The sequence below is a fragment of the Lontra canadensis genome, unplaced genomic scaffold (assembly GCF_010015895.1).
Source record: "Lontra canadensis isolate GAN:19392208 unplaced genomic scaffold, GSC_riverotter_1.0 scaffold1109, whole genome shotgun sequence".
Taxonomy (NCBI): Eukaryota; Metazoa; Chordata; class Mammalia; order Carnivora; family Mustelidae; genus Lontra; species Lontra canadensis.
In genome coordinates, this window is record NW_022632093.1 from 496 (window position 1) to 12,698 (window position 12,203).

Genomic DNA, 12,203 nt, shown 5'->3' on the forward strand with positions numbered 1-12,203 from the left:
TAAAAAGCTGAATTCAACCATACATTAAAAGGATCATACACCATAACAAAGTGGGACTTATTCCAGGGATGGAAGGTTGGTTCAACATCCATAAATCAATCAACATGATACCCAATGTTAACAAAATGAAGGATAAAAATAACATCATTTCAAAAGATTCAGGAAAAGTATTTGACAAAATTCAACATCCGTTTATGATAAAAACTCTCAGCAAAAAGGTTATAGAGGGAATATACCTCAACGTAATAAAAGTCATAGATGACAAGCTTATATCTAACATCACATTCAATGGTATAAATCTTAAAGCTTTTCCTTCAAGATCAGGAATAAGACAAGAATAACTATTCTTGCTGCTTTTATTCAACACAGAATTGGAACCTAACCACAATAATTAGGCAAGAAGAAGAAATAATATGTATCCAAAATGCAAAGGAAGAAATAAAACCATCTCCATTTGAAGATGACATGATATATAGAAAACCCTACAGACTCCACCAAAAAGAAAAATGTTGGCTAATAAATGAATTCAGTAAAGTAGCAAGATACAACATTAATACATAAAAATCAGTTGGGTTTCTATACACTAATGACAAATTATCAGAAAGAAATTAAGAAAACATTCCCACTTACAAATGTATTAAAAAGATTACATTCCTAGGAATAAATTTAACAAAGGAGGTGAAAGATTTACACTCTGTGAACTTTAAGATACCAGTGAAAGAAACTGAAAAAGACACAAATAAATGGGAAGATTCTGTGTTCATGAATTAAAAGAATTAATGTTGTATAAATGCTTATAATACTTAAAGCAATCTACAGATTCAGGGCAATCCTTATCCAAGTTCCAATGGCATTTTTCACAGAAACCAAACAAACAACTCTAAAAGTTGTATGGAACCACAAAAGACCCTGAATAGCCAGAGTAAGCTTGAGAAAGAAGAAAAAAGTTGGAGGCATCATTCCTCTTGATTTTAAACCATATTACAACGTGTTACTCATCAATACAATATTGGCATAAACACATGCACATAGATCAATAGAAGAGAATAGAGAGCCCAGAAATAAACCCATGCATGTATGATCAATTAACTTATGACAAAGGAGGCAAGAATATGCAATGGGAAAAAAAGAGTCTCTTTAATAAGTGATGTTGGGAAAACTGGACAGACACATGCAAAAGAATAAAACTGGATCGATCTCACACCATATACAAAAATCAACTCAAAGTGGTTTAAAGACTTGAGCATAAGATCTGAAAACATTAAATTCTTAGGGAAAAAAACCCTTAGGCTATAAGATTCTCAATATCAGTCTTTACAATGAGTTTTTTTCGATTGGACACTAAAAGGCAACAAAAGCAAAAATAAACAAGTGGGACCACATCCAACTAGAGAGGAGGAAACCATCAACAAAATGAAAAGGGAACTTACTGAATGACAGAAAATATTTGCAAATCATACATCTGATAAGAAGCATATATCCAAAATATATAAAGGTCTCTTACAACTCAATAGTAAAAAAGCAAACAAGCCAATTAAGAAATGGGCAGAAGATCTGAATAGACATTTTCCAAAGAAGCTGTACCAGTGGCCAGTAGGTAAATGAAAATGTGCTCAACATCACTCATCATCAGGGAAATGAAAATCAAAACCACGATGAGATACCACCTCACATCTGCTAGAATGGCTATTATAAAAAAAAAAAACAGGTAGCAAATATTATCAAACATGTGGAGAAAAGGACACACTTGTACACTATTGGTAGGAAAGCAAATTGGTGCAGACTCTATGAAAAACAATATTCAAGTTCTTCAAGAAATGAAAAATAGAACTACCACATGATCCAGCAATAGCATATCTGGGAATTTATCTAAAGGAAACAAAAACAATGACTTGAAAAGGTATCTGAACCCCCACTGCAGCATTATTTACAAAAGCAAAGACATGGAAACAATCCAATTACCCATCAGTAAAGGAATGGATAAAGAAAATATAATACATATATTTTACATATATATAATATATATATAATATTATGTAACATATATACATTTGGATATGAAAAAGGAGGAAATTCTGACATTTGGGACAACATGGATGGCACTTGAGGGCATTATTATGCTAAATAAAATAAGTCAGAGAAAGACAAATAACATTTGATCTCACTTATATGTGGAATCTTTAAACAAACAAACAAGCCCAAACTTATAGATACAGAGAAGAGATGGGTGGTTGACAAAGGTGGGATGAGTGTTCATGAAATGAATGAAAGTTGTCAAATGGTACAAACTTCCAGTTATAAAATAAATAAGTCCTGGGATGTAATCTATAACCTGGTGTCTATAGTTAGGAATAATCTTTTGTATATTCAAAGTTGCTAATAAAGTAGATCTTAAAATCTCCATCACAAGAAAAAGAATTGCAACTATGTGTGGTGAAAGACATTAACTAGACTTACTGTGCTCGTTATTTCATAATATATACACATACTGAATCATCATGTTGTACACATGGAACGAATATAATGCTATGTGTGAATTATATCTTAATTTTTTTTAAAAAGCACATGTTTTAACTGCACTAGTGGTACTCCTATAGATTTTCTAAAAGAATTTTGAATGTAACATGACTAAGCTCTTTTGGTCTTGGCCTCACCGGAAATGAGCAGCAGCATCTGTATAAATAGCTGGAACAAATGTATAAATATATAAATAGTCTCATTCCAGCGATACGCATTTCTACTTCTCAGTTTACCAAAATTTGATCAAATATACATTTTACCGTACTTTTTTTAATTGGCTCTCCCTTTTGACCTTCTAGTAATTCATTTTTTTTTCACAATTTTAAGACAACCGGTGTTCTCTCAGATTCATGTCTCATCATCCCATTATCCCCTCCTTCTTCATGCCAGATCCAGCCAAATTGATTAAACTCCTTTCTTGAGTAGTCACTGGTTCGTACCTTTCAACTGCGTGAGAATCCTCCCCACAGCTTCTGATCTCGTTTCTTCTTTCCTCCTAGGGGACCTGGAGCCATTGCCTAGTCTTTCTCTAGAGGCCTCTCCACTACTGCCTCATCTCTTCATCTTATAAACATTCTTTTGCCTCTTGTCCTCTAAAAACGAAACCCCTCTACTGACCCAACGTTTCTCTTCTCTCCCCTTTTTCCTTTCAAAAAGATAGCTCAACTTACTATTTTATTTTTTCACCTCTACAGCTCAATTTACTGTAAAAAAAAAAAAAAAAGTTAAAGTCACTTATGACTCCTACTTGGCAAATTCTATGAACATGCATCCTTATCTTGTTTGACCCAGTGGTGGCGCTTAATGCCTTAGGCCTTTCCTCCTTTCCTTCCTTGTTGGAATTCTTTCAGTTCATGGTCCTATCATACCTGCTGTACAAATGCACCTTCTACTACCTTCACCATTCCTTTACAGGAAGGTTTTGTTTTGCTTTATTTTGTTTTGCACTTCTCACTTCACAATCAAATGTTGCTCTCCAGAGCTCTGTCCTTGGTCCTGTTCTCAAGCTACAAAATTTCCTGGGAAAATGAATCAGTCCCTACAGTTTTAAATTCCTATTTCTTTTCTTATGACTCCCACATTTGAATCTTTAGTCCTAAACTCTCTACTGAACTCTGAACCTCATATCTGATTGTCCCTTGGATAGTTTCTCCACCTACATGTTATTAAGTCTTTAAAAACCAGTTAATTTTATTCCTCCCCTCCTGCCCCCGTTATGACAAATGGCACTGTTACAGTGGAAAGAGGTTCTGTCAGCTAGTGTCCTTCAGTGAAGATGACTGGAGTAAATCCTACCCACCCAAAATGGAATATAGCATGAGTCAGAAATAAAACTATATTCTAAGGCCATGAGAGTTAGGGTTCCTTGTTATTGCAGTGTAGCCCAGCCTGATGTGATAGATTCAAATCCAAAACCAAATTCATTATTTTTCCCTGAACACTATTAACAGAATAAAACAACCTAAAAGCATCTCACCTGCTCTTCCTCTTCTATTCCTTGTCTTCTCTGTCTTTGTTTGAGCTGTCACCATTTACCTAGTTAATCAAGTTAGAAACCTGGGAGCATATCTAGACTCCACTTTCATCCCCTCACATTTTATGATGCAAGTAGTACTGTAGATTCTATTTCCTAAGTATCCTTCAAATATGTTCTTTCATTCCCATCCTTACTATACATCTTCTCATCGCCTTTTGCCTGAACTATGGCAATGACTTTGTAAATGATTTCCTTGTTTCCAGTATCAGCCTTCCCTAAATCTGTCTTCCATATGGCTGCCAGAGAGACTTTTATAAAATATAAACTTTAGGGGTGTCGGGGTGGCTCAGTTATTTAAGCATCTGCCTTTGGCTCAGATCATGATCCCAGGGTCCTGGGATCAAGCCTTGTATCAGGATCCTTGCTCAGTGGGGAGCCTGCTTCTCCCTCTACCTGCCAGTCTCCCAGCTTTTGTGGGCTTGCGCGCGCTCTCTCTGTCAAATAAATAAATAATATTTTAAAAAATGAAAACTTTGACCATTTCATTCTCCTCCTTAAAATATTTCACCACTGCTTACACATTAAATCCAAAATGTTTTGTCATGGTACATCAGGCTCCTGTTACCTCAAGCCCTTCTATCTCTTCAGCGACATCTCTGCTCCAGCAATCCCTACTCCCTTGAAGCACCGTTCCTATCTTTTCTTTCTGTTCCTGCGCCACACACAGACCACACCATTTCTTCATCCTTCTAGAAAACCCAATTTAGATGTCTTTTACTCTAAAAAGTTTTTGTGGTTGTCCCCAAAAGACTTATCAATTCCCTTCCTTATACCACTTCTCTGGTTAAAATGTTCTTTTGTTATTGAACGTGGCACTTTTTAAAAACTTTTGCTTATGTGGCCACTGTGATGCTCATAGATCATAATGGCTGTAACCTTCTTGGGGGTGTGGTGGGGGAGATATCTTATTCCCCATTATACCATTACGCCTGGAAAGCACAGTACTTAGCACACTACAGACTCCTTAAAAGATGTTTATGAAACTGAAATGGTGAACATTTCATCAGGTAGCTTAACATTTGTTAAGGACTTTCATTTTTAAACATAGCTTAAAATTTGTTGAGCGCTTCCTATGTGTGAGGCCTTGTAGCAAAGCATTCTGCTAAGTTTTATTTTATTTTGCCAACAATAATTCCAGGGCCTTGAGAAATGTATTAGGTAGCTGTCCTTACTGATTTCATTACCTGAAACAAACCATATCTCACTTTCCTGTTGGGTAGATCAGTATAGATCCTTAAGTATTAATCAGATAGATTATTTTCCTACACAGTAACTGAATGAACAGCTGAGACACTGTTACTTACATTAAAAGCTTTTACCTACAACTTTTAAGAAGTTCAGCTCTATTATTTAAAACAGTTTGAAAAAAATTACGGCAGTTATATACATCATCTTTCCTTTGAAGCATAACACTTTTTATCAAGTTTAATGGGCTTTTGTAATAAGTGAAGTTCAACTGAAATAAGAAAAACAGGGTCACAGAGAGGCAGACAACTTGTCCCATAAACTTTTCAAGATTTCATAATCATTCTACACACACCCTGCCTCCACAAAATAATTTCTAATTATCACTGAGGAACAAAATGCCAAGTCGTGACTTGTGTATACAGGAAATTTAAGGCTTCTCTTCAGGGGACTCTGGTAAGATGTTGAGGAAAATCACAAAAATAGGAGAAAATAATATAGATCTCTAAGCCTAAATCGCAGGACTCCAATCTTAGGATCTCACGGCTGGAATATTCAGTCTTTTACAATTTACCTTTTGTTATTTTTTAAATAACAATTTAAAATTTATTTTTAAATACAAATAACAATAGGCAGACCCTAGTCTGTCACTACATTAACAAAAAATTTCCTTTCGACAGGAGTCTGTTCATTCTCCCAGCTCTCATTCTGCCTAAAGAGGAGTTAAGGCCATTCCTTTTAACTCGGTCCGCATCCCAGCGTTTAGCTGCCGGGATGCAGAGCTTGTTGCACTGACCACATCCCAAAAAGCCTCGAGTCAAACAATGACGAGCCACTTGGCCTTTTTGCAGAAATACACAAAACGTGTAGAATTGCTTAATTTTATCTCCTCCTAGACTCTTCACTTGGAAATTGGCTGCTCGGGCGAATGTTGTTTTTTCCCCCCGCAGCCATGTGTCGAAGAGCGATTAACACTCGCTCAGCAAAACCCATTCCCGGGCCATTTGGGAGTTGCACGCGTTCGCACCCGGGGTTCAGCCCGTTGCGCCTTCACGCGCAACCTTTTTGTTTATGCGGCGAGCGGGGGAGCGAGGGGCGGAGAGGGAGCGCAGCTCTCAGTATGCAGCAGGCAGCCGGGGTATATATATAAAGCTCGGGTCCCGGGTCTGGCGGAGGGAAGAGGCCCGGCTGGCCCGCGAGCTGGCAGCCGCCTTCTCCTGGGCTCCGCCGCGCCATGGAAACCGGGGAGCCTTCGGCTAGCGGAACCGCCGAGTGCGTGCCCCGCTGTTGCCACCGATTCCCGCCTGCGGGCCCGGACCGCCCGCCGCGGCTCCGGGTCGCGGACTCCGGCTGCGGCGCCTCCCCCACCCCGGCCCTACCGCCCGCGTCTCCCCAGCTCCTCCCCTCCGCTCTCCGCCCCCGGCCGGCCCCGGGGCCGCGCTCGGCTGCGGGCGGTCCTCCCGGGTCTGGGCTCCCGTCTCCTCGGCGCGTCTTGGGCCCCCCACCCCGCAGATCCGCAAGCTTCTGGAGACCGTGGCTTGACGCCAGAGGCTACAAGGAGGAGGGGGCGTCGCAGCACGCGGCGGGGGCGGTGAGTGAGCGCGCGCCCCGGGCCGTGCCTCCCGGGAGGACGGCTGAGCCACCGGGACTGGGTATGCACTGCCCGAGGGAGACACACGCCCCGCCCGCCCCTCGCGTACGCTCGCACCCGCCCGGGGCCCTACCGGAAGCCCCGTGGGTCCTGATGCTGCGAGGGTGTCCTCCAGAGCCACCGACGCACGGATCCGGCCGGGAGCGAGGCTGCTCAGAGCCCCGGGGGTCACCGTTCCCCGCGAGCGCGAGGAACACTAGACCACTTTTCCCCTTTCTAGAAGGTGAGTGGTCACTGTGATTGATTTCCTTTCGTCCCCAGATGCCGGACGACACCGGGGTGACCGAAGCCTCAGGAAAGCCTTCCCAATACAGACACCCAGTCAGGTGAGTGACAGGCCTCACGGAAGGGCTCCCGCTCCTCCAGCGCAGGGTAGAGCCGGCAATCGCAGCGCCTAGGTCCCTGGCTGGCCTTGCGGTTCTTCTCTCTGGGAAAATCTGTCTTCAGGGATCCCAGAGGTTCTTTATTCATCGAATTGATAAAGGTGGTTCACGCTCTCACCTAAAAGAACTGTTAATCCGTGCCCACTCAGTAAACTCTTCAAGAGTCTATTATAAAGAGGGAAAGTGGTTGGCATCATCCAAGCCGACCGGTGACATCTTGTGTCTGCAAGCCAGTTTTGTGTTGTTTAATGCTAAATGGTTCCAATGAAATTGACTTCACAACGGGCAGAGTGTGTATATTCTTACTGTTTTGCAAACCAGAAGGAAGAATGGTGTTCATAGTTGCAGTTTTACAGCAGATCGCGCTTGACGTGGAAGAGAAAATGGAGTGTGATGAAAATCGTAAAGATCAAGAAGCTTCCTAAAAGGGATCGAGTTACTTAACATGACAGTGAAGAGCTAGTTTCCCTTTGCTAGCCCCGGGAAGGGAAGTCGGCCTTTCGGTGGAAATCTTTGTAGCTTTTACTCAGGTGAAAGGTTCATTCTGCAGTTTGCTGGCTTCAGAGGGTTGTGAAATGCAGAGCCCATGGTATTTGTATATATATATGTTTATAAGTAGCTTGTAGAGCTTGATGAATGTTGATTAATTTTCTACGTAGTGATGGACACAGGAAAAAAATAACCACACCCCTTTGGCAAGTGTTGTAATAGTTTAGTTTGGTCAGTTTTAGCAGTATGTAAAGGATGTGAAGTACCTAACTGGGCCAAACGGAGTGGGGCAAGATCTGGGAAGTGTGTATGACGGGATGTGGTTACCTAGCTGAACCTTGAAGTTAGCCAGATGAATGGTAGGTGGGGAAATGGGACAGAAGAAATAGCATAGGTGAAGGGATACAGAGTCATGGAACAGCATGGCTCCCAATGGGAGCCTCAAGGACCTGGAATTGGGTGCATGAAGCTGTGATCATTCTGGCAGGTAAGCCACAGGCCGCATCTTCTACACCTTATTGTAGAGTTTTGTCCTATTCCTGAGTGTGGCATTGGAAATCCATGGCCTTTATTTTGTGGCTGGTACTGGGTGTTACTCAAAGCTAGCATGATCAATTTATGTTTCAGAAAATGCACTAAGAAAATGGTATATAGAATTAGTTAGAAAACCAAAATGAAATTGGAAGTTACTGTAATTCAGGCAAGCTATGATAAAAAGCCATTCTAAGGCAGTAGAAGTAGGGATGGGGCTGGGTGAATTTGGGGAATGCTTAGGTGACATAATAGATTAGGCTTCTAATGTATTGGATATGGTAGGTAAGGAAGAGTTGAAAAGACAGAATGGCTTCCGAGTTTGTGGCTAGTGACCAGATGAATGCTGTATTAACAGAGTGGAAAATAGGGCTTAAAACAGATTTGGGGAACAAGATAATGAGTCCAATTTTTCATATATTGTATTTAGTGTGCCTATGGGGTTTCCAAATAGATATGTCCAGTAAGGAGCTGTGCACCCACACACGTAAGGGGCCTGGAGTCAACATCTTAAGTGGAAATACAGACAATTGGGAGTCTTCAATAAATGAACAGTTGAAGAAATCATGTCAGTAGATCAAGTCTTCCAGGGGAGTGAGAGAGGAGAGATGATCACTCTTGATAAAACACTGGGGAAGGCCAATACCAACCTGTATACAGAGAAAAAGCCGTCTGCAAAGGATACTGAGAAAAATCACTCAGAACAGGGAAGAATTCAGGAAAGTGTGAAGTCCCCGAAAGAGAAGTGGTTACTCAGAGATTCTGGGCAGAGTGTGGTAACAGTTAAACAACATTCTTTGGGTTTGACAGTTCTAGTTAAGCATTAGAAAATAATGTTTCCGAGGCACCTGGGTGGCTCAGTGGGTTAAGCCTCTCCCTTCGGCTCAGGTCTTGATCTCAGGGTCCTGAGATTTAGCCCACATCGGTCTCTCTGCTCAGCAGGGAGCCTGCTTCCCCCCTCTCTCTGCCTGCCTCTCTGCCTACTTGTGATCTCTGTCTGTCAAACAAGTAAATAAACTCTTAAAAAAAAAAGAAAATCATGTTTCCTATATAAGAAATCCCTTTCTTTTCTGGACTACTATAGCCATTTATTTGTACTTCTTTTAGTTTTATTTTTATTAATTTCTATCTTGAATACTGTTGAGTATTTCTCATTCTTTTTACTCAGTTGTCAACTTCTTAAGGATAGAAACTGTGATTTTTTTCATCTTTGAATTATGAATTTCATCTGGCACAAGAGATCACTAAAATTGTTATTGAATGACTGCATTATTGATGGTTGCTTATTTAGACACCAGAATTAAAACTCTTTTTGTCATTCGCTTAGAAACATTTATAAACTACATTGCTTACTTTTCTGCCCTTTACAATGGAGTATACTGAGCATAATGTGACCTTCTCTCTGTTAGAAGCACTCTGTTACAAATGGGTACATGGGACGAACTACCCTACGCTAAAATGCACTATTGTTGGTGGGTCAGCCATATCCTTCTTCCTTCTTTGCTTTGGAGGAAAATAAAAGAAGACTAGATGGCAAAATTAATACTTGTGAAAAATTTGAAATTCTGAGGCAATTGTGTTATATGCAAATTGTATAAAGCCAGAATTATTCTCACTATCCCAATATAGTATTCCAAATTCAGTTGTATGGGGAAAGGGGAAGGAGATGGGATCAAGGCTGGTCCCAGAGGAAGCCTTCTTATAGCCCTGATGTGAGTACATAGAAAAACTTTAAAATATTGCTTTTTGTACTCTTCTAAATGTACATTGTTAGCTACATCTGCAACTAACAGTTAAATCTGTGAGTTTTAATATACTAGGTGATTTCTGCTTTTCTGGAAGGTGCATAATATTTTGTTGTCTTTATAAAGTTGGGTTTGAGAATTTTTAATATAATTGCAGGATTCATTTTTTTTCTCCAAAGGATTTTGGAAATTGGAAGACAATCCCTCATCTGTATATTATTAAGAATAAATATATCTATAACACCTGAAGTGAGCTAAATATTTACCACAAAGGGTGTGAATTTTTTTGATCCAGTTTACAGCTTGGATAAAGTCTTAAAATGATTAACTAGTTTTTGATACTTTGGCAACTAGACTCCCATGACACCTGAGATTATAGCAATTTTAAACTATCTAAAGGCATTCATCAATTGTTAAGTATATGGAACTCTTAAAATTTGAACATTTCATGAGTATAAGGATTCTGAATGTGAAAAAAAAATAAAGCATATTATGTTGTCTGCTTCTTTCAGACTATTTTGGCCAAAGTCAAAGTGTTATGATTACTTATATCAAGAAGCAGAAGCTCTTCTGAAAAATTTTCCAATTCAAGCCACAATTTCATTTTATGAAGATTCTGATAGCGAAGATGATATTGAGGAGCTGATCTGTGAAAATTAACCTGATTAGTTACTTGTGATGACATTCAAAGCTTATAGGATTTAAATTTAGTGTACAAATGTATCATAATCCTTCAAACTAATTTATTTGTATATAAATTATTAATAAAATGAAATATTTTATAATTCTATAGTAGTTTGGCTTTTTTTACCCTTACACTATAAGTCATGCTACCAATCACACAATACTGTGTGTTTGCTAGCAGATGGTGGAAAACACTTTAAATCATTGCCCATAATTGAGAATGGGAATTAATGCCATGGTTATTAAATCTTAAGGATTTTTAATGAATGATGAATCAAGTAATACTCACATTAATACTCCTCTGCTGCCCTTAAATCCAGTAGTAAAATAGCACTGGTGTACAATAATTAGAGCACTTCATTGAGGGACCCCCAGAATTTAAAAAAAAAAAATGTTTAAGTGAACATGACTTGTATGGAATCTAAAAAAGGAGAGCCAAAAGGCTAGAATTTGATCTTTTTTTCCATTTCTGTGTAAGGGGGAGCTAAGACATTTGGCAGATATGAAACATTCTTCTATAACATCACCTCGTTTGTTCTGGCTCCTTGCTCTTGGTATTGTCATTTACAGATTTTCTCGTGGGAAGTGAAATAAGACATTCTCAGTGACTAGTTTTTTTTTAAATGTAGACTTACAGAAGAATACATGATCATTTAATGACAGAGAAAACAGGAGCACATTGCAAGTAGAGGTAACCTAGACTATGGTCATGAAGTTCTTTAACTCAAATGCAGTCTCACAATAAACATTTTAATTGCAGATGTTTCTTAGTATCCCAGAATGATGATGGGTAGAGGTGAAGGTCAGAGATGGTTACCTAGCTAAGAAATGCCTCTTACTTGAATGGCTACATAGATCACTCACTTTCCCTTCTAATTGAAAAGATACTACAAACATTGATTTACAGGCACTCTAACGACAGGGCAGTTGAAATGGAGCAAGTTCAAATCATGTGTCAGAGTCAGGAAAAGTTAGTAATGGCAGGAGAACAGGGAGAGTTATTTAGAACTGTATTTCTTCTGAAAGCTTTCCCCTCACTGGATTCTACACTGAGGATGTGTGTGTTCTGCAAGGGATATGCAAAAATACCCACCAGGTCACCAATCTCGACCTTGATCATTAGGGACTTCTTTTAGGTGCTCGGTATTTGAGCTTCTTTCAATCTGTCCGAATAGTATGACAAGCCACTGCCATTTATCAAGTGCCTACTATTACCCAGGCACTGTACTAGGTAGTTTACATATGACATCTTGTTTAATTCTTACTGTAGCCTAAGTCCACGGGGAAAATGAGACTTTGAGATACTTAAGTAACTTGCACAAGCCTGCTCATTTATTAAGTGCAGAGATGGCATTCAAACTAAACCTCTTTGACATAACTGTTTGTCTCTTTCCGTGTAGCTTTCAGCGAAGAGAGGAAGTTGGATGAGGAGGAAGAACTTGTGAGTGGGTGAATGGAACAGGAGACTTTACTAACTT

At 39.6% G+C, this 12,203-nt stretch overlaps 1 protein-coding gene across 1 annotated transcript; it reads left to right on the forward strand.

The window, feature by feature from the left end:
- The first annotated feature begins 6,476 nt into the window (after nt 1-6,476).
- Nucleotides 6,477-10,773, forward strand: LOC116863414 (protein ripply2-like). The gene is made up of 3 exons (XM_032850867.1): nt 6,477-6,833; nt 7,155-7,219; nt 10,554-10,773. The coding sequence occupies exons 1-3, from the start codon at nt 6,477-6,479 to the stop codon at nt 10,699-10,701; spliced, it is 570 nt and encodes a 189-aa protein (XP_032706758.1). The 3' UTR covers nt 10,702-10,773.
- The last annotated feature ends 1,430 nt before the right edge of the window (nt 10,774-12,203 follow it).